At 51.0% G+C, this 21499-nt stretch overlaps 8 protein-coding genes across 8 annotated transcripts; all 8 read right to left on the bottom strand.

Moving 5' to 3' along the window:
• Positions 1-1280: 1280 nt before the first annotated feature.
• PG985_013182 (uncharacterized protein) lies at positions 1281-2780 on the bottom strand (the record flags this gene model as incomplete). The annotated part of the gene is made up of 1 exon (XM_066832948.1): positions 1281-2780. One exon carries the CDS (start codon positions 2778-2780, stop codon positions 1281-1283), a length of 1500 nt encoding a protein of 499 aa, XP_066677688.1.
• Positions 2781-3816: 1036 nt separating this feature from the next.
• On the bottom strand, positions 3817-5146 carry PG985_013181 (uncharacterized protein; the record flags this gene model as incomplete). The annotated part of the gene is made up of 2 exons (XM_066832947.1): positions 3817-4236; positions 4301-5146. 2 exons carry the CDS (start codon positions 5144-5146, stop codon positions 3817-3819), a joined length of 1266 nt encoding a protein of 421 aa, XP_066677687.1.
• A 2505-nt stretch (positions 5147-7651) lies between these two features.
• Positions 7652-8893, bottom strand: PG985_013180 (uncharacterized protein; the record flags this gene model as incomplete). The annotated part of the gene is made up of 1 exon (XM_066832946.1): positions 7652-8893. The coding sequence occupies one exon, from the start codon at positions 8891-8893 to the stop codon at positions 7652-7654; it is 1242 nt and encodes a 413-aa protein (XP_066677686.1).
• Positions 8894-11082: 2189 nt separating this feature from the next.
• On the bottom strand, positions 11083-12575 carry PG985_013179 (uncharacterized protein; the record flags this gene model as incomplete). Its single annotated transcript, XM_066832945.1, has 2 exons — positions 11083-12132; positions 12195-12575. The coding sequence occupies 2 exons, from the start codon at positions 12573-12575 to the stop codon at positions 11083-11085; spliced, it is 1431 nt and encodes a 476-aa protein (XP_066677685.1).
• Positions 12576-13064: 489 nt separating this feature from the next.
• On the bottom strand, positions 13065-13958 carry PG985_013178 (uncharacterized protein; the record flags this gene model as incomplete). The annotated part of the gene is made up of 1 exon (XM_066832944.1): positions 13065-13958. The coding sequence occupies one exon, from the start codon at positions 13956-13958 to the stop codon at positions 13065-13067; it is 894 nt and encodes a 297-aa protein (XP_066677684.1).
• A 3016-nt stretch (positions 13959-16974) lies between these two features.
• On the bottom strand, positions 16975-17954 carry PG985_013177 (uncharacterized protein; the record flags this gene model as incomplete). Its single annotated transcript, XM_066832943.1, has 2 exons — positions 16975-17475; positions 17556-17954. The coding sequence occupies 2 exons, from the start codon at positions 17952-17954 to the stop codon at positions 16975-16977; spliced, it is 900 nt and encodes a 299-aa protein (XP_066677683.1).
• A 581-nt stretch (positions 17955-18535) lies between these two features.
• On the bottom strand, positions 18536-18985 carry PG985_013176 (RmlC-like jelly roll fold protein; the record flags this gene model as incomplete). The annotated part of the gene is made up of 1 exon (XM_066832942.1): positions 18536-18985. One exon carries the CDS (start codon positions 18983-18985, stop codon positions 18536-18538), a length of 450 nt encoding a protein of 149 aa, XP_066677682.1.
• A 1502-nt stretch (positions 18986-20487) lies between these two features.
• PG985_013175 (uncharacterized protein) lies at positions 20488-21347 on the bottom strand (the record flags this gene model as incomplete). Its single annotated transcript, XM_066832941.1, has 2 exons — positions 20488-21021; positions 21081-21347. The coding sequence occupies 2 exons, from the start codon at positions 21345-21347 to the stop codon at positions 20488-20490; spliced, it is 801 nt and encodes a 266-aa protein (XP_066677681.1).
• Positions 21348-21499: the final 152 nt, after the last annotated feature.

The following is a 21499-nucleotide window of genomic DNA, read 5'->3' as shown; positions in this document are numbered from 1 at the left end:
CGGGCTTTGCAGAATCCCAATCCCCCCTCCCCTCCTCCTTTTTGCGTTCAGCCTCATGGCGCTAGCCCCAAGGCTTGTCGTTCCTTGGTTTGCGCCTGACGGACGAAAGCGTTCGTTGATGGCCTCTCAAGTCGGTAGGTGGCCTGCCCGGTAAGCCACATCTGCTAGTGTGGGAGCGCCGCTCGTGTGGACTTGCAGCAGCTACGGCCGGGCTCAAACGCTCCCAAACGGTCATGGCGAAGCTTCGGAGAGTCGTGCCCTAATCGCCGATGGCCGACTAAGTACGCTGCTGTTTGAAGCAGAGCTGTGCGTTGTTGCACGCACTCGGAATGGTGCGGGACGGCGATCTCCACCGGTCTTTTGTTTCTCCAGCAGGGCCCTCCGGAGAGGACGCCGGACCAATAGTCATAAATACGCACCTGCGGCAAACTGAGTATTGCCTTTGCTTGCATGTCGTATGTTTTTGCTTCGCCTCGTACGTTGTCTCTTTCCCCTTCCCGCAGGCCTGACTCGGGGGCGGCCCAACGTATCTGCCTGAGTCGTCCCGTCTCTTGGTATCGCAAACAGATTACGATACCCGATTCGCCTGGGAATAAAAAAGCGGAAACGGGCCGGCCAGTTTCTGCCGCAAACGAACCGTTTAGTCTCAGGCTGGCATGTGATCGTTGCTGCATTACCGTATGCCGTATGTCGTTCCCTCGCGACAGGTGGCGGCGGCTGCTCCGTCGTTTCCGTCTAAACAAGGTCCTTTTTTGACACTGCCTATCATCACCGCATTTGCTCATGACAATTGCCACTTGCCCTTACGCTACCTGGATCGTGGCGAAGCACGTTCGCAACGGTTCGGGACGGGCGGCAAACGAAAACCCGGTCATTCACTGGTGCAGTTTCCGATCCTCGTTAGCCCTTGACTCGGAAGGGCTTTCCCGTTTCGTCGCGGGAGGTTAAGTCCGACCGGCTTCGAAATATTTCTCACAACATGCATCACAATTCAAGCGAAGAAGGCAAGTGAGTCTGACCAAAATCTGCGTTTAGTGTGCTCGTGTTCTGAATTGGCAGAACAAATCTCGGTTGCTAGAATTCACGCCCAGTTCTGATGATCTACTCCACATTGTCTCCCTATTTTACAGCAACATAAGTCCACATGGTCGTTTTCCTTACGACTTCCTATTCAACTGCCGCTCGTTTCCCCGAAAGTTCTCCTCTGGCCCTCCAAGAGCTACTACAGAATCTACAACGATTGGCCGCAGATGAAACCCGTATCTTAACCAAGGATTGACTCATCGTATAATGGTCAGGTCCCCATCATCGTCGTGATACCACCGAATGCCGTTGACAGCGTATCTAAGTGCCAAGTTCTCGGGCGTACCGCCGATCTCGCCATCGGGCCCCACGTTGTGTCGCTGGCGGAAGAGTTGCATCATAAATAGATGAACCCTGTGCCACGTCCTACAAAGGACAGGGTCTCCCTTCCACTCACCAATAAGGGGTAGCCGAATCTTGGTGAGCTTGAAGCCCTGGGGGCCCGGCCGGTCCTGGATGAGGTGGTAGGCCTGCTTGTCGCGCTTGTCGGTAAGGCTCTCGACTAGATTGAACAACGGATCGACCTCTTTGGCATAGAACAATTGCGAAGAGGCCTCGAGGTGGTTGCCCTGGTGTAGAAGGTGGAAGGCTTGGTAAATATGTGCCTCGCGGCGTTGGCCATCGGTCAGACCGACGAATCTCTCGAGCGCGTCGGTGCTCGTCTCCAAGCCGAGCGTTACGATCCAGTTCAAGTGAGGGACGTCAATCTCGTGAGGGGCGGCCTTCGCCTTCAACTTGCAGACATACCGGTGGGCGCTGCGGGCGAAGCCGATGCGCATCTCGGTGTCCGCGCTGCACAAGCTGTTGTATTCGGGGGTTGCCTCGTCGTAGTACTTCCTGGGGACCCGCGTGTCCGTGATGGCGAGCCAATATTGGCACATAGCGTCGGAGTGTCGACCGCGCAGCTCTGCGAGGTGGCCCTGGTCTCGATAATGCTGCTTGTGGGCCAGCAACTCGTCAATCCTCCCTAAGCCGGTCGCAGGGCGTATCGTAGCTTCTTGTAGCGCCCGCAGCACAGGCCAACCCTCGACGTCGACCCCGATGAAGGTGACCCGAGACATATGGCGCATGGTGCGCAAAGGAGTGAGCAACTTGGAGAATCTCGACCCGCAATGCAGAGTGCGGGGGTTCAGTTGCATAGTATTCCAGAAGAAGGAAGAAGCGTCGATGAAAGCCCCGAAGGTGAGGGGATGGTAAGCGAAAATATACGTTTCCCACACTCTGCAGGGAACGTTATGGCAATCAAGGCGCCAGTGGGACTCTTTCTCCCCGTTCCGGCTCACAAACATGCGCATGGCCACTTCGTCAGCCAGTGCCATCAAGATCTCTGTGGGAGCCCGGTCGGTCGGGAACCGGAGATATGGGTAGTACGAGGCGGCGTGGCGAAAGTGAGACTCGAGTGGTAAGCCAATTGCGACGTCGACCTCGATCCAGATGTTGGACTTGATCAAGTAGTCCCAAACCTCGGCCCGGATCTGACGATTGACGCTGAGACCAGAGACGGTCGATGCCATGTTACCGTAACTTTCGAAGTTACCCTCGCGTTCGCCATCGAAGACCTGATCCACAGTTACGAAGTAGCTGTAGATCATGTTTCGGATCTCTCGAGGGATTCCGAGCAGAGTAGGGACTGCTTGTCCGTTGCTGGCGGGAGGTGATATGGCCACATGGGTCTGGATGGGAACTTGGACATCCATGGTGTTTGTGAAATCTTCGTCTTTTTGGGGGGGATTCTGGTGAGCGTTCCGTGGAGAAAGAAACTGAGACAGTGATGGTGGTGTTTTTCGTTTATACTAGTAGATGGAGAGCAATGAGAAGGATCAAACGCTCTCGGATGAAGGGCGCCCTCGCGAAATATCATAAACTAGCTGCGCGTGTTCTCGTTGTGTTTCAGCAGCGGGCAGGTTGCACGTTGTGTAGACGAAACTGGTTGTGAGGAAGCTGGTTGTGAGGTAGCTGGTTGTGAGGAAGCTGATGACAAGGTGATAAGTTGGATTGGCGCTGGAGATGGAGCCAAAGCCAGACTTGGGAAGAAAGAAGAAGAGCCAGTTACAAGATGGTTATTTTTTTTAATGATGATGGAGGAATGTGGACGTTGGTTGCAAGGCCAACAGAAGACGTTGCCAAAATGACAAGGATGGGGGAAGCTTGACGTTTTTGTACACAGGTTGGGGTGATGAATGAAACGTACCGTCAGCCAAGCATGAAGCAAGCAGCGATGATGAATTATTTGCGACCCGTACGACAGCAAAGATGGTTTGCAGTGCTGTTGTGTTTTTGTGTACGGGTTGGGTGGCTTTCGGAGAAGCTGGTTGTTTTGAACCTTTATGTTAACTGTGGTGGAAATAGTGGGGTGATCTACTGATCTGTGGTTTGATTGGTTGCATTACTTATAGCAACCAATTCCTAACCAGATCCTGCTATCTGATTGGTTTGGAAACCTTACCCCACTGTAGCAATAGGCGTTTTCGGGCTCTATAGGGAATACTACCAACTATGTCAAGGGCAGTAGGCATGCAACTTTGCTTTACGGAGCATTAGAAAATGTCTTACTCTGGTTTGACTAGACCTGATTGGATTTCTGTAAAGATCGCCTTTGCACATCCTAGATTTCATATAGATGTGGTTTCATCTATTAGTATTATAAGTACCTAGGAAAACGTAAACTGAAAGTTGAAGCCTCGCACACCATGCCAGTTAGATCCAGTAACTCAACCGCCGCTCTCCCTCCTTTCAAGCCATCATCTCGACAGCGTCCGCAAGATGCTTCTCGACATCGAAATCGATGATGAAGTCCCAACGGGGCAGCAACTTCTGCCGCAGCTTTTCCAGCTCCAGTCCAGTCTCCTCCCCTCGTCCAGTCGCAATCAGTCCCGTCCCCTTGCTCGACTCCACAATCCGCTGCGTGCGCGGACGTCGCACCTCATCGTAGATCTTCAGAGCCTTGAGCGCCTCCGCGGGCGTCTTGGCCCGGCCGAGAAGGGCAGAAAGGATCAGACTGTCCTCGATAGACATGCCTCCACCAGAGCCCTGCCAGGGCGTGGTGGCATGGGCGGCATCGCCAATGACGCACATCGGTCCAGACACATAGGTTCGCGCTGGAGGATGCTCCCATAGGTACATGGCGGGCTGCTGATCAGTATCGCAAAGTAACTTAATGTGTCCACAGTTAGTTATTTCCAGTATCTCGGGTGATTGATTGAGTAAGTGGTCGTACCTTTTCGACGGCGTTTCTCAGATACGGAGGCCAATCTGCATACAGCTGCCGCATCTCCTCGACGCCGACCATGCGAGTCCACCGATCGGACCCCTGTGCTGCATCATCACGAGCCGAGATAACAAACTGGATAAGACTGCCCTCGTTGAGCACATTGTGCAAGATGTAGGCCCCGTCGCCAATCCACTGATACTCGCTGGGATCTTCGGCACTGACGTATCCATCACCCAGGCTAGCCCGTGCGTCTTGATACGGCTTGAGGGCCATGACGCACCACCAACCGGCGTTTCGAGGGTTGGCGGCCGGGTCATCCTTGCCCAGGATGGCCGTACGGACCATGCTATGGATGCCATCGGCGCCCACCAGGATGTCGCATTCATGGCTAGAGCTGTCTGCGAAATGGAGCGTGATGGGCCCGTCCTCGCCATTTGCCCGCTCCACTCGCTCCAGCTTCTTGGAGGCGTGCATCCGCTCAGCGGGAACGGTGGACAACAATTCTCGCAAGAAGGCGGCGCGGTGGACGATGCTCGTCAGGCGCTGACCTGCGGCATCTTCCTTGGCTTCATCGATCATCTGGCCGGCGTCGCTGCCCTGAGCGAGCATGAAGCGAACGCTTCGTTGGGGGACGGCCCCGGCGTCCTGGAGGCATCGGGCGGCCGAAGGGCCGATCAAGTCGAGCGCTTGGAGGGCGTTGCGGGCAACACCGACAGCAGCGCCGGCCTCCTTGAACTCGCTGGCCGACTCGAAGATGTGCACGTCCAAGTGGGGGTACTGCAGCAGCGCGTGCACGAGGGAGGCGCCCGCCAGGCCGCCTCCGGTTACGGCGATGCGAATAGATCCAGTCATGATTATCGGTGGAAGCGTGTGTGGCAAAAGAGAACTAAGTTCAACACCCTATCTGCGCCCCCCCCCCTCAACGCCCCCCCCCTCCAACTAATGCGCAAATAAGCCGATATAATAATAAATTAATCGATTAATTAATATATATTTAATATAAATATATGATTTAACGCGTAGTAATGCGAATTAACTTTTCTTTATAATCGGCACGATTTTAATTAATTATTAACCTTATTATAGCCCTTTTTTAAAGTTTTTTTTTTAACCGGCCTTTTTTTATATCGATTTGGACCTGCTTAATATCTATTAATGATACGAAGCCCTCATTAAAGTCTTTATCAACCTTTCTTTTTTTTTAAACCCTTATTTTTTTTAAATCGGCCTTTAAACCCTCTTTTTTATATTTTAACTTACCGATTCGAAAAATTAAATTATTAATATTTTTTTCGAACTTTGCCTACAAAAACCGGCGGGTTAAATCGCCGCTGACGACGTCCTCTCCGAAATATACAGCTCCGAAATCCTTTAACTACCAGCTCGACTTAAATATTTTAATCTTTCCAAGCTTCAATTCCGGCGGCTAACTCGCCGCTTTAACCGTTAAAGCTATATCGATAACTTAAATAATAACGGACTTCCAAAGTTGATTATTTATTAACTTTATCACATCGATAAGCTAAAACCTGGTTATAAACCAGCCTTTAATAATATATTAAAGTAATAAATTAACCTTCCTAACCCTTAACCAGGCTTATAAAAAATCCTTTTTCTTAACATAACTATTATTCGCAATAATATATATTATATTTAACTTTTACCGAAACTTCTTTTTTAAATAAGCGAAATAGCTTATATTTAAAAGCTAAAAAATATAATTATTATAAAAAAATAAATAAAAAAATTAAACTTTAATATTTATAACCACTAATATAAACTCTTTAATAATATAATTACCGTAATTATTTAAAATAAAAAGCTTTTATTAATTAGGATTAATCGGCCTAGTTCGAAAAATAAAAAACCTCTTAAACTATTTTAAAGCGATAGCCATATTAATTTAATTTTTAAAGAAAACTTTAAACGCTTAATCTTTATAAAAAGAGTTTATTTTATTATTATCGGTTAAGAATTATTATTATTAAACCGACTAACCCTTAAATATTACTAAAAAAAAAAAAGTTTCCTAATAACATTAATAATCTTTAAAATGGTAACTTATTTACAATTAACCGAATTATTTATTATTAAACTTTTAATTTTAATTAGTTCGATAATAAAAAAGCCCCCTTTTTTTATTATAAAAATTCCTACCTTATTAACATTAAATTATAAATATAATAAAATCATCGTGATCAATAAACTAATAAATCGATTAAAAAATAATTATACAGCCCCGTTTAATATATATACAAAACACTAAAAGTTTATTACTTAAAACCGTATAAACTTTATTACTTTATAACAACGTAAAAATTTAGCTAGCTACGTTTTTCCGAACTTATAAAAAAACCTTTTCGTAATAAAAAAGCGTTAAACATATATACGGAACAGCTAATAAAACAATATATACTTTAAACCAGCCTAAAAAAAAGCTTAATAAATTAAAAAACGCTCTTCGGCCTTAATAAATAACTATCGTTCTTTATTAAACTTTTTTCGGCTCTTACCTCCATTAATACGGCGGCGAAAAGTACGCTTCGTTACATTATTCCTCTTAATAACTAAATTAATAAACTTTTTATTTAAATAATTTTAAATAACGTTTTAAATACGTTCTTTTTTATTAATTATAATAATATTAAAAAAAAGGGAAAAAAAGGTTTAAATTAATATATTTAATTTTTAAATCGGAGAAAATTTAACCCTTTTTATATATAATTAATATAGTTTAGGGGCTATATTATCGTCTGATCTAAGGGGGGGGGCGTTAAGGGGGGGGGCGCAGATAAGGTGTTGAACTTAATCACAGGTCTTGTATGAACAACGTATGAAAGTTTCCTTCGTATGGTCACTTGTCCAGCGAACTGTTGCGCTTATATCACTTGCAAATAGGGCGGGATCCACTGCCTGCCCCTCTTCTGTTGGTTTCTGGTAGTTGGCTGTAGGATTCAAACGCTGTCAGGGATGGCATCTAATCATCTGGACTGGGTCCAAGGCGATGTTACTACATGTCTATCAATTTCCTAAACGAGTTCACCGTGGGATAAACGGTGCGACAAGGTCGCCCAGTTTCTTCATTACAGCATTAGGACTGCGGAGAGCGGTAGTAAATGACTAAAGTGTGCTTTTAACGAACAGTGTCATTCTGCAACGGTAAGTCTGCGCAAATATCGCATAGCAGGTTGTGCAATGTGTCCGTGATGGTGTCTCGAGGCAGTCAATGCTCATGGAGCAGTCTAACACCAATCGGAAACCTGTGAACTGAGGATGAACAATTGTCAATTCCTTACTTGCAAGAACCTGGCGCTGTGAAACTTTGAGCTCTCCTCTTGAACTGAAACAGGTTGTTGGCTAGGGCTGGAATGATTCGCCAAGCCAGCCGGGACGGAAGCGGCTGTTCTCGTACAAAAGCTCGACGCGATCCTTGTCCCAAAAGACAAATCCCAGCTGTCTCCATCTCGGAAGCAAACGCCAGCCCTTTAGGCAGCCAGGACTTTGTACGCCCCAGCAAAAGCACATACCCAAACTCGTCCCCCAGCGGCTGCAGTTCAGCCCTCGCATGGCATCAACCCACCCAAACGGGGGCTCATCACACGAAGCCCCGGCAGTGAGGCGTGGCCTGCCCTTCTCGACCTCATATAATGATTTCCTTCGATCGAGTATTTCAGACAATTCCTCGGGGTCCCCTTGGTTCCGGTCCTTAATGGTGAGATGGTGGCTCTCGTCCAGACTGTCAATCGTACCCCAAACTCCTCCATCGATATGGTAGGTTTCGCGCAGCCGTACATGGTCCTCGAGTTCCCACATGAACGCGGCTTCAGTCTCGCCAAGTGACGCAATCTTGCATCGTAACGCGCCGAGGTCGTCGGTGTAACGCCATTCGTGCGGACAGGTTGTCCAACCCAAGCTGCGGGATGTATAATCGTCTCTACAGCATTGGGGGCGGAGAACATGCATCGCGCTAATGAGGGAGAAGACGAAAGCGTGCGCCACGGACACCTGCTCTATCTCCCACGCCTCAAACAACCCAAAGAACTCGCCGCCTACCTCCCATCGGTCGACTGACTTGCGGACGTGCCAGGGGTAAAGGCGCGTAAACACCTGGTGTCGGACGAAGGCTCGATAGAGGCGCTGACGCTCATGGGGACTGAAAGGCATGGCTGCCGCCTGCGTGTATTCCGCCAGAAGGGGAAGCCGAGTGCGTTCGTACAAGTCGACGAAGAAGTGAGCGGTTCGTTGAAACTGAGTGATGTCGAGGACCTGCTCGATATTGATGCCGACTCTCGCTTTCGAACCAGCGGGGAGGCTTTGGTATTTCCGCACTGCGTCGAGCGCGTTTTCATGGTGATTGTCTTGAGCCAGATCGAGTGGCGGCGTCAATGACAGGGCAACATAGTCCCGAATCACCGGTCCGGCATCTTTCGAGATAACATTCAGAAGAATGGCTCTCTTGGACGCCAGGAACACCTTGTAAAGCCAAGGCGATGACCGGATAAACGCGTGGAGGTCAGCCAGAGAGTCAGAGGCTGATAGGAATGCCACAAGGACATCGACCGGCAGAGATTCGAGAGATGAGGGTGTGGTGTGAGACATCGTGATTTGGTTAATAATGTCGAAATTCCATTGAATGTCATGGGGGAAGTGCATTCGATCTGAATATTTAAATAGTCTTTGCATCCTGCAACACGTAGGTCCCGCAAGTTTGAGTTGATATTTAAGCTTGGCCTTCACCCGGTTGAGGGCAAGCTTCCTTTTGAGGCAACTGAAAATTCAAGTAATTCAGCCACGACATCCTTTTTGGTAAGGAGTTACGGAATAGACAAAAGTTCTTTGGCGAGCTGTAGTCCCGTACTAGCTAATCCGCTGCCTCCGTGAGTCCTTCAACCTGACAACATGCATGCACCGGATGGGGAGTATCATGTTGACCACTTACGTACTGTGGCATCTTCAATGAAGCTCACAGCAATCCATGGAAGTCGCATAGGTTATGCCATTGGTTTGTACGAGCTATTAGTCCGTTATGCTTCAAGAAATCCTTTGAAAAGGCCATCCTAGCTCGGATAACCAAGTGTGGACCCAATCAGTAAAGATGAACTCTGACACTGTCCGCCTGTCTTGGCCTCCATACCATCTGTGGTGGGTACCTGGCATATTTATGGACTAAATATATAGCAAATCATTACATCGATGCGTAATTTCAGCGTCTACATCAGGCACATCATCTGCGGCTCATTGAAGACAACTTCCATAGAAAGGAGCTACGAGGCAACTTTGCGTTGAGATGACTCCATGAAGTGGCGAGCTTATTGGGTTTGAGGCTGCAAAGAACCCAATATGTTATAGATGGGAAAGCGGAAGGAATGATGCATGGCTCGACACCGAGTTCTTGATAATGATCTGACTTATCAAATTACGTCCTTGGAATCCTTATGTGTTGGCGTGCGTCTGGAATGTGAATGACGTTGAAATTTCCAGATAGAAAAGCAAACCAATCTTTGCGCACAGTCATATGCAAGGTCGAAGTAACCGTATGTGGAGTCCGCGTACCATCCCCTCGGGAGCTGCCGGGGTTTTGGGGGCTTCAACTGTGTTGGTCGTCGCCAGAAATGTAAACAGCATGGCGAATCATTGGGCACTCGAGACTGTTGGGGCATCTCTTCGCAAACTATTACGTTTTCATCATTTCTGGTCCCTAAATTACTTCCAACAAAGAAATCCGAAACAACATGATCATCGTGTGAAGTAGTTATAAGTGAAGCCCGGAGTGATCGTAAATTCCTTGTAGTCCAGAAGAAGGTAGACTAAATACCCTCTTTATTAGCCTTGCGCGACCAATCCCTATTGGTTCCTTGATAATGAAACTTACAATTCTGAAGCAATTCGTCTTGGCTTGGCCTCTGGTATCAGGGAAGCCCGTGTTTCTCAACACATCCATTCTCACCCGAGAGACAGATGAATCCCCAGCTAGTGGCTGTTATACCTTGTAAGTGTCTCCTTTTCACATCCTCGAGGTCAATCACAGCTACCATGTTAACAAATTTGGCGTCGTCTTCACCCACATGTCACGCAACAATATACCCGTGCTAATCCATCTAGTGCCTCTCCTACTCACTGTATTCCTACGGTCTGCAGATGTACTGGTAGAGGGGATAGCATGTGGCTAGTCAACAAGGACAATATGAAGAAAAGGCTACATATATGTGATCCACCCTGGGGCTATATTGGTACGACATATCCAGATTGTCCATAACAAGTTAGCCAAACATCAATCTCGATATAGTTCGTGTCATGGCGGAGTTAGGAGGCAGCTACGATGCCCATGGCACGTCTGAGATGGATGCCAACGAGATCATAACGAGCGCCAATCGAGACCGCACGCAACCTCACAATACATAGTTTGGTATCGGATGCGCAAGCAAGTTAAGTAGACCGGACTTGTCAAAAGGGTGTTTGATTATCAGTACAAGTTTGAAAACACAGATAGTTTAATAGCGTTACGCAACAAAGTCTATCACGGTTGCCAGTTGCGTGGCACTCAGGAGTATGAGTTATCTTGGTAATACTTGTCATTTGCCGTAGTCAACATGTGTACTTTCAAATTGCTCGTTCACTGATAAGGGATTCGATCTGTCGACCTAGGTAGAAAGAAGTCGAACTCCGAGGGGAGAGTAACAATAGTTCCTTGACTCAAGTGCAACAAGCAGCGTAGTAACCAAACATTGACATCAACCTGAGCTGTCCTCCAAAACCGGGCTTTGCTTCGTACATCCTACCATACCGCATCACAAACGCCACAACCACTTCTCGAAAGCCTCCTCCCCAACCGTCTCCTTGTTTGGCTGCGCAGTCTTGGATGATCTCCACTTGGTCCCGTAGGCCCCGCAAGATTTGTGAGATGCCGGCTCCTGCATGAGACGCTTGACCTGCTGCGTCGCCGGGCTGTCCTCGCCCTCACACTCTACGCGAGCGCTGTAGGCACGCTCGGCGAAGACTCGGCCCCGAGCTTGGTCCCCGTGCGCCACGACTACCTGGAACGCGTCGTAATACAAACGCGGAATAAGCGCGATACTGATGGCAACTCGATCAACGTACGGGTCCGGGAACTCCTCTCGCAAGGCGTCAAGGAGTCTACGGCATGCGTGTAGGCTGGACAGGGGCCGGTTCATCATGGTCATGGGATCACCGATCTGCTCGTCCAGAGACTGGATGAGGCGAAGGCGGGCATCGCTGGCTTGGAGCTCAGGGGCAGGAAGCGAGCACAGATCGCAGGTGCAATCAAACCCAAAGGCGGCTTTCAGCCCAGCCTGTCGGATCTCCGATGGGCCGCCCTTGTCGTAAGAGATGGTAAGCTCTTCGCCCGCCAAGATGTCGCGAATAGTGTGGATGGTCTCTCGACCCACGTCGGCCGTCTCGTTCCACGAGTTGTGGCAGTTTGGGCGGCAGCTGTGGTTGATGAGGCAGATCTCGGGATAGACACCTCCGGTCTGGGCGCCGGAGCCGCAGGGTAAGGCGTTGGTACGGACGATTCCGGCGAAGGCGTGCCTACCGGGGAAGTTGTTGTGGAGTGAGAGAAACTGCACCTGCTGTTCCTTCGAAAGGGATCTGAGCTTCGAGGCAACGACGCCATTAAGCACCTCGGGATTCATGTTGGCTACCACTAAGAGAGGTGTCTCGCACAAGACTCGGGTCCCGCGCTTGATGTTGCATCGTGCCACGACCCCTCTGCCTCGGCCTGGGATCTCCAATATCTCGTACAGTCTATCATTCAAGATCTTTGAGGGATAATCATCGTCGTCGTTGGCAAATCGGGTAGCTGCCAATCCCGAGTTGCCCTTGGATATAGCGTCAGTGACGTATTTTGGAATAGGAGTGTTGTATCACATCAAACCCTTACCTCCCAGAAGTTCTTCTGAGTGTCGTGAACATCTCGCCAGTCGTAAAATCCAAATTGTTCGGCTAATTCAGTCCAGAAATGGATTCTGCTACCGAATATTCCCGCCGCCAATCGACGGACGGTTCGGATATATCTTTCCACGCCAGTTTCACAAGCAATTCTGCCCGAGATCTTGGAGCTGAAGCGCAGGAACTGTGGTCCGTGGAGAGGAAGAGTTGGATGTTCACCAACTTTAAAGTCGATAAAGTGATCCTTCACCTCTACCAGGTCGTCATCGGCGTACAGCCCTTTCACCAACTCGATGAAGAGGGCCCAGTTGTGGGTGTCCTCGGCGCCAAGGCCCAGGCGGGGAACCATGTCAAAGCCCTCATCAATCCCCATGGTGACAGCAGCAGGCAGTTGGAGGTGCCCCAGGGCGTTCAATGAGTACAAATTTATCTCCAAAGAAATGTCCCAAATTTTATCAGCGGGATTTAAAGAGTAAGATGCTGGGACATTGAAAATGCAGATGAGAGCTTGCTAAAGCTCAAGTTTACAAACGAAATTTTGTGATGAAACTGCTTCGGCCGGAGGCCCACCAGTTTCCATGTCGTGTAACATCAACGTGGTCCAATTGGTCGCGCATCGGCACATGTTTTGTTTGCTTAATCCAGTTTATTAGATGCTATCTATCTCCACCGTACAAGCTCCTTAATAGATGTTCCGTCTCTTTTTGGGGAATATCATGTTTTCCAAGAGCACGCAGCCAGACTGTAACGCTAAATCATCGGTGGCAGAAAACCAACTGACTTATATCTGGCTCTTTGGTTAGCGCATGCTGCGATGTACGAATGTGAAGGTCAATAATGCCTACTATTGCCAGTTCCCTTCTCAGAATGACCGAAAGCGGCGAGCGCTACCTCCGGAGGCCTTGGATGCGGCGATCGACAGGTTGATGATCTCATTGACCATGTGCTCACTCTCTGCCTCAATGTGGTCCTCAGGCATGCTGTCCTGGTACCAGACGGCCGAATAGACCTCGAAACCCTTGCCGTACTTAGCGTCGTCGACGTCCTTGACCGCAATGTGGAGAACTCCGAAGGTAACGCCGGTGCCGTCCTTCAGGACCTTGGGACCGGCGGCCTGGATGGGGAAGTCGGGGAGCTGTTCCAGGAACGGGTACTTGGTGCGGTCCGGGGTGCTGAAGTCCTGGATGTCGAAGAAGGTGCGGACGCCACCCCAGCCCTCGAGGACGGTGGACTGCGGCTTTCCGTCGGAGCCGGTGGAGGTCTGCTTGACGTAGTGCTCGGGGTTGGCATCGTCGTTAGCAGCGTCGGCCGCGGGTGAGGTGGCCCAACCACCAAACGCGAAGGCGCTCAGGCTGGGAATGTAGCTGACGCACTGGGCCTTGGTGGGCTTCCAGGTTCCCTTGGGGGTGGCGATGATGTTGTGCCAGAAGGTGTTGGCGTCGGCGATGTCGGGTTGGAGAAGAGCCTCAAGACCGCTGGGACCAAGGTTGGCCTTGGTGGTGTGGAGCTTAGCCAAAGCAGCAGGAAGATCGTTCTTGGTCTGAGGGACGGTGAGGTTGTAGCCATCGGCACCGAGGCGCTCCTTCAGCAGAGTGACGGCACTCTGAGCCATGTTGAGTTCGTAATCGAACTTGGAAGCCTCGTTGGTGGGACCCCAGTGGGTGAAGGTGTAGCCGTTCACGTTCTCGGTGAAGTTGGCCATACCTGTGGCGGCGAAAGCCGAGGCGGCGGTCAAAAGGAACGTGATGCTGTACATCGTGACGTGGTTCAACGAATGGAAGCTTGTCAAAGCGAGTAAAGCGAAAAGTAAGGGAGATGAGCAACAGTGGAAGATGATGAAATTCAACGACTTCCGAGCAAGTGAGCCAACGGTTGTGAAGTTCCTGTTGAGGCTGAATGACAGTGGTTGAGTAGGTTGTGGGGGAAAGAGAAAAAATGATGGTTGAGCTGTGGCAGAGGATGACTTTATAGGGATTGGGATGGGCAACTACATTATTCAATGCGTTCTGTACATTGAATGGATGTGCGCCTGAACAACTGCCACCTTCTAGATAGTCCACCAATTGAATGACCGTACCACTTTTACTCTATCAGGTCTTCACTCCAACTTGAATAGATTTCACGACTGTAGGAAAGGACCGATAGAACAGTTTCAAGGATAGCAAGCTGGCTAGTCCTGCGGCAGGCACAATCCACATCCACCTCACGCTGACGACCGCACCAGCTGGTCGGCGGATACTGGCCAATCAAATGCACGCGCACGAGAGGTGCCAATGATCCTATGGGCCTCCCCTGTCAACTCACCTGGCATGAATCCTCGTCCCTAGTTGGCAATTTCAGCCCCGATGTAACTGCGGGAGTGCAAGAAATCCAGGACCCGGCACATATACCGATCTATCTCATGTTTTCCTGGTAAAATCGGGTTTGGCCGAATGCTGTTGGGTGTTGGACGGGATTCGCGAGCAGCGCTGACCAGGCCCACCTTCCGTCGTACCTGCTCGAATCATTGTACAGCAATCAAGATTACGTAATTCCTTAAATCCTTCTTTCCGTCTTGGCCTACAAGGGGAATGCATCAGGACATTTGAGAGGCAAGTGCATAGGCAAGTCGTTGATCTATTAGGCATCATGGCAGACATTTAGCGACCGCAGTCACGCTATCTCTGGGAAGGAGCTTTCGGCAATTGGCCGAAAGTCACTCAAAGCGTGGCTCAGTAGATCAGTCACGACGGTCGTCAATCGCAACGCCTGTCGCGACAATGGTCTGTACAGAAGAGTGTGCGGATGTTCTCTCAGCAAGCGGAGGAACCTGTGCCAGAGCCTCTTCCGATTACCCATGATCCTTCTGGCGCATCCCTGTCTAGTGGGAAATCCTCATAGCGGAAGGGCGTCCGGCTCCGAGTTGGCCGACGCATCTCCGTCACCGTGTCAAACGATGAGTGAATCAAGTGCTATGCACCCATCAGCCGTACGTCTGCCGTAAGACTGGTCTCCAGCGTCTGTCGTAGCTCTTCGTACTCGTCAACTATCCACAGACGGTCAGCTTAAGATCATCATTTGTACTGGATATCGTCATAGATCAGAACAGTGAGCGGTGTCTGACCCCCTCGTCCGCATGGTGGCTGGTGATTGAACTCATCGGTGGCTCTGCGCTTCTTCCGTATAGGTGAAAAGCCCAATATCCTGGTTGCGAGTGCGAAGGGGGTATTCAGATACTTATCAGTGATATTGTTGCGGTACAAGTTTGGGTGTGAGTACTTATGATGCATTCCCGCGTTCCTCGAGGGCCATAGTAGTATTCATCTTTCCTCGAACACAACGACACCTTGGTTCGAGCACAGGTTGCTTTCAGGAGGTGAGACAGTTTATAGCTTTATAGATCAGGGCGACTGATCACATACGAGACTCGGGTACCTGAATAAAATTGAAGCCCTGCATCAGTCATGTTCTGAGCGATTCATGTCTGAACTCTATTGTGCGCATAGTTCAATGGCTGCTGTGTGATTTTTGAATGCTTGACGTTACAGTTTTACACCCTGCATTCCAAACGGAGACTTTCACCATCACGATATTGATGGAAAGTTTGCCTCCGTTTCATACTTCAGCTATAACTGCCGAAGATGTGCATATACGAAGTACTTTTCTCTCCGACGGCGCTTCTTCGGCTGCTTGGACTTGATCTTGTGTCATGCCAGCGCCAGTACACCGAAACCCCAACCTTGATATCCGGTTCTCGCGAGCTTATACAGCCGGCGAGGCATGTCTTCCTCTATCATACAGGTGCTGATATATGTTTCGACTCTCGACAACCCAGTATGAATGTTGAACTGCAGGTGTCCAGTTTGTGGTCTTGCCAGGCCTCCAACTTAGCCCCAGCCCAGGCTTTTTCATGCGAAAGAATAGCTTTGATACCGAGCTCCGCATACCTGGAAGTGTTTTGGTCTTTCCGCCACCCATACAGCTGATAAGAACTATCCGGTGCTCCAAACCCCTTCGGACTGCGTTACTAACCCGGGGTTGAGGTCGAGCGTCTCGATTTGATAATCTGACGTTTCCGGCCTCCTGAGAAGACTGCCCTCAAGCAGTCGGCGTAGTCCGACGGTGGACTGTTCGGCGGATACCCGGGCAGGGACTGGACGGTGTGCCTCTCAAAGCTGTTCCATGATCCCTTTCGACCTCGGCCTTCTTCTTCTTTTCTTCCCTACCTGAAAGAGGTACACTCCATGAAAGTCAGCCACTGATCCGAGTAGGACACTCCGTTGGGTACGAGACATGGGACGCTGATCATGGGCATGCGCGACATCCTCTTCTTATCCCTTCTCAGACATTCCTTGCGATTCTGTTAGATGCACTCGGCATCAATACACAGATGGTGAGATTCCATTTCTCAGGTTGGCTAGTCGCTATTGTTCGTTATCTTCTCTCCTCGTCTTACATGCGAATTTTGAAATACCCACGCGGCGGCTGGTAGTACCTCAAAGCTTGTGCGCTCTTGAAATCATTTGGACCCAGCCGATCTTATTGGACTTGAGCGCGGGGTAATTCGGCCTGGGATGCGTCATAGGACAGGCACTGAAAACGATGCTGCGACAAAGTCTTGGTCTCGTATAGCTGGTCTCGTATAGCTGGTCTCGGATAGCTGTCCATTGAGTGCTCGTGTTTCTGGTCGATTGCGTCTCCCTGGTCGTGGAGAAGCCAGTCAGGGTTGAGACGTAACGGGACCTCTTCCAACGCAAATGTGCTGCCCATGAATTACTCAACAAGGGCGTCGCTCAGCGGCTATTCGCACCAAGCCAGGAACGCGGCTGCTCCGACGGAGTCTGACGAGCGCTCGACGGATGCGAAACCAGCGGGATGCTGCCACTCGCATCCCGTTGCCCACTGAAGGAGCCCCCGATGCCGTGCGGGTGCTGCACGCTCTGCACGAGCCGGTTCAGCACCAGGAACTCGACCTTGAGCTTGACGCCGTACACGCAGGGCTTGAACGCGCCCTGCACGTAGAAGAGGCCGGCGTACTCCATGCCCAGCAGCGTGGCGTCGAGCGCGATGACCAGCAGGTTGGTGCAGATGAGGTGCATGAACAGCCCGTCCCGCTGGGACCAGAGGCTGGCGCCGGGCTTGTCGTCGACGAAGCCGACGACTTGGAGGTGGCGCCGGGTCTCGAGGATGTACAGGACGCTCAGCAGGCTTTCCTGGACCAGGTAGATGGTGACCTGGACCCGGTCCCAGATCATGTTGGCGCGATTGAGGGACGCGCCCATGGCGGTTGCTTGCTACGATCATCGTCTGCGTTAGTTCTCGGCGCATTGTTTCGTTTCTCAACACCGGGCGTCGCTGTCTCTCAGAAACTCACGGCGAGAAACCCTATCACAATGGTGGGCGGCGGTATGACAATCGAGGTGAACAACAGGACCCCTCGGACATAATGGAGTAAAGTCGTGTTGCGCGTCAGCAAGTGCAGGCGCGAATACAGGGCCCAGCTCTGGGGCAGGATCATCAGGAACCCGGTCAGGTAGATCATGAGGATGGACCCCTTGAGATCGGTCCAAACCCCAAAGTCCGCCAAGATGATGAAAAGCGGGTGCAGGATGATACCCCAGGACCCCAGCGCGCAGGACCAGAAGTAGCGGCCCCGCCACCGCTTGAAGAGCACGAAGAGCGAAAAGTTGAGCTCGATGCCGATGTACCATGCGATGGCGCAAAAGGCGGCCATGGTCATGGACACGGGGAGGTTTTCCTTGATGGCGTCCATGGCGCTTACGGGAGCGGGGTTGCGAAGCTGAAAACAACTACATGCACTGCAGCACGAAGCAGAATGGAAGTGCAACTTGCTTTCTTCCAATGATTAATTGATGCCGGACTAGCTTGGTGGAATTGAAAAGGGGTGGGGGAAAGGGGAGAGAGACTGAGCGTGGATGGCCAAGAATCGAACAAGCCGATTATTTACAGGGAGGGGGGAATTCATCGGGACGCAATTGAAGACGATGTATGGGCGCGTCTGATTGATTCAAAGCCTTACATTTCCAATTACCAGGTGCCCTTCACGCTGCAGATACGGCGTCAGCAAGGATTGATCGGCGTCTATCCATCTGGTGGACAGGAAGCAGGACAGCTGCTGTGTAACCCCAGAGCTGAGCAGGCCTCATCCTGACCCTCGAGAAGGGAGCGCCACCTTGAACTTTACAGTTTTGGACGACGAGGAAACATAAGCTGCATTGTGCGCAGTGCGGCTGTGCAGCTTACTCTGCATAAATACACCGGTCTTTTCATTCGCTGTCTTAATAATGTGTCTCGGATGCTTTGAGTCCCGGCCGCTCGCTCTTTTGCTGCGCCCTACGCCTCCCGCGGCTCCCAACCCTCCTTGGCCATCTCGAAGTTGTCCATGGTGAAGGCGGGGGCGACCGTGCACCCCACCAAGGTCCAATCGCCCAGGCTCTGCGCATGCTGCCACTCCTTCTCCTGGACCACGGCCTGGGGCCGCTCGCCGGCCCACAGGTTCTTGCCCAGCACGACGTCCCGCACGGGCGTCCCGTCGTCCCACGACAGCGACAGCCGCATCGGCGCGCCGGCGTAGTGGTGCCACACCTCGACGGCGTTGAGGACGCGGTGCCAGTGCGACAGCCCGGACTCGCCCTCCAGGAGGTAGTAGATGCAGGTGCTGTTGGACTGGTGCTCGGCGGTGCCCCGGGCGTCCCGGAAGGTCTCGACGTAGTAGCCCTTCTCCGGGTGGGGGGAGAGATTCAGGGCCTGGATGACTTCCTGGGCGGTGCGTGTTTCGGCCATTTTGAAGAGGCTGGGGAAATATGCGGGTTGAAGAGTTGCTAAGTAGCAGTTTGTCAAACGATTGAACCTCTCGGTATGAGGTAGTGAATTGGATGGATGCCGATTCAAAGAAATCCCACGCTAGCTTCTTTGCTCGACAATACGGATACGTGGGTCTGCTTAAAAGGGAGAAACTGCGGGAGGATGGCTGACGTAAGAATTGAACCAACGATAAGCAGGGTGGGAAACAAATAGCACCACGGCCCCTTATCTATGATGAATCGTGTGCAACCATGAGCAAACGGGTCTCCCAAGCTCGGAAAATACCATCTCTCCGACGTAAGCGGGCGGATTTAGTGTCCCTTACCTCCCTACCGGGGCCGGCGTCCTGAACTAGTATGCCGCCAACACTACTGACGCTGCCATGACTTCCCATCTGCAATTGGAAACTCTTTCATAATTGGATTTCTGTCTGAATGGACACTTGAAAGAACAATAGCAATGTCTGCGCATTTGGCATACGGAGCAGTGGCATCCGACCTACAGGGTGGAAAAACCCGAGCGTTGCCATTGTGGAGACTTCGTTGACACTGGCTGGAACCCCTGCCGAGAAAAGAGTGTGACCAGCAGCCGGCCGCAGGAACCAACAGGCCTTCCTCCATCAGCAGCGTCTGTCTTGTTTATTCCACTTACTCCAGATTACAGCACTGGAATAAACGAATACTACTGTAGTGATGTTCTTTAGAACTGCTTGTTCTTGAAGAGACTTGGTCGGTTTATTCTCGCATGGGCTTGCTGGTAAAGAGGGGAAGAACGTAATCCATCCTATTGAAGTCTGGCGTATCGTGCAAGTTAATGCCGGCGTAAAAGAATGTGAGCGATCAGTTTTCTGTTTTTCCCTGGCTTCAACAGTCGATGCCAAATTAGTCCATAGGGAAATCAAAGATCCACGATGCGGCAAGCTACCGTAAGATATATGAGTCTCGAACCAGACCTCAACTCAGATTCCCGTCTGCCTCTTTCTCGGGTCTACTCCTAGTATTGAAAAGAGTCAGGGGTTACTGGCGGCCTAGCCGACTCAACATCACAGGTAGAAGGTATGGACCCCGAAGGTAATAATACCGCGTGGCACAAGGTAGCATCTCCTCGGAAATTTTTGGAAATAACAACGAGCCGAGTTTGCTATGATGATAAGGAGTGTCGTTGACAACGAATGTAACTAAACTAAAAGCACAGCGGTCTGATTTTAAGGCAGTCGAGCAACGTGAAAGCCCCTGGACGGCAGGACTGACTCAGGAGCGCCAGCGATATAACGATCTGATCGAAAAGGAAAAGCAGAACAAGATTCATAGCCGCGACATCTGGGCTCACCCAATACCCCCTTGACCCTGAAGCGTTGCTGACAAAGCGCCGTGGAACATGAATGGACCTAAGAACATTCACAGTAACTGAGATAGTCCACGAGTCAGTGAATGGCTCCGAAACATTAAGCACTGCAGTACAGTTTGGTGTATGTCTTTCACTTACCCAAGGGGACGATCATCGCTCACAACACAGTGAGGCGTTCCCATCCCAGCAGCGCACCCGTTCGCGCTGATGCAAATCTGGTGGCCAAGATCCACCATCCGCTGGCGAGTTTCCTCGGGGTCCTTGGCAGGGGTGTACCGAGTCGGCCACCCACAGTCGACCTCGAGCGTCGGCACGGCGGGCCAGGCCACGGGTGCGCCCTCCGCATTCGTGGTGCCGCCCCGTTCGATCTCCATGGACCCCAGCGGCAGGCCGCCATCGAGGGACTGCCGCTCGACCACCTGGACCGTCCAGAGGCCGCCCACGGCGACGTCGGTGGCCGTCTGCAGCGCCAGGCGGTTCAGCACCTTCTGCGCGTCTTGCAGCTCGGGCGGCTGCAGGTACGGGTTCGCCACGCTCACGGCCAGGAGCGACCGGGCGAAGTTCGCCCCGCGGACCAGGGTCGACCAATCGCGCATATCCTGCGCGGCTTTGTCCGCCTCGCATTGTACATGCGCCAGGATCTGGCGGGGCGCGTATTCTTCCGTTAGCTTTGATCCAGTGTCCTCAACACAAAAACAGAGGGAGGAAAATGCAGTCTCCTGCTTACCCTGTCATAACGGTTCTCGTCACCTAGAGGGATAGGGTCACCGATACCAGTCATGCCCACGCATGTCGCGAGTCCATTCGTGTACAGACTGTCTCCTGGCCAACCAATAATGACACCGCCGTCAGTAGGCCAGTCTGACCTTTTGTCGAGTTCTGGGTCTACTGTGCCGTTGGGGGATGGTGCCACAGACAGATCTGGGACAGCCAGGACCCGCGACGTGGCGAGCCCGGCCGCAGCTAGCGACAGAAAGAGTCTGACGCCCTGCATACTAACTGGCTTATGGGTGTTTGGTTCTGGTGATGTAAAGAAGATTGACTAGTTGCGGAAGCGAGCCTGAGAACAGATAAGTTCAAGAGAGCAAGCTATGTAGTAGACGAGAGAGGATGTGTGTGAGCGATAAGGGAAAACTACAGAGAGCA

This window comes from Apiospora marii (genome assembly GCF_038362585.1).
Source record: "Apiospora marii strain CBS 49790 chromosome Unknown utg000011l_segment0_segment0, whole genome shotgun sequence".
Taxonomy (NCBI): Eukaryota; Fungi; Ascomycota; class Sordariomycetes; order Amphisphaeriales; family Apiosporaceae; genus Apiospora; species Apiospora marii.
The sequence above is the reverse complement of the archived record's forward strand: the minus strand, read 5'-3'. Positions and strand labels throughout refer to the sequence as shown.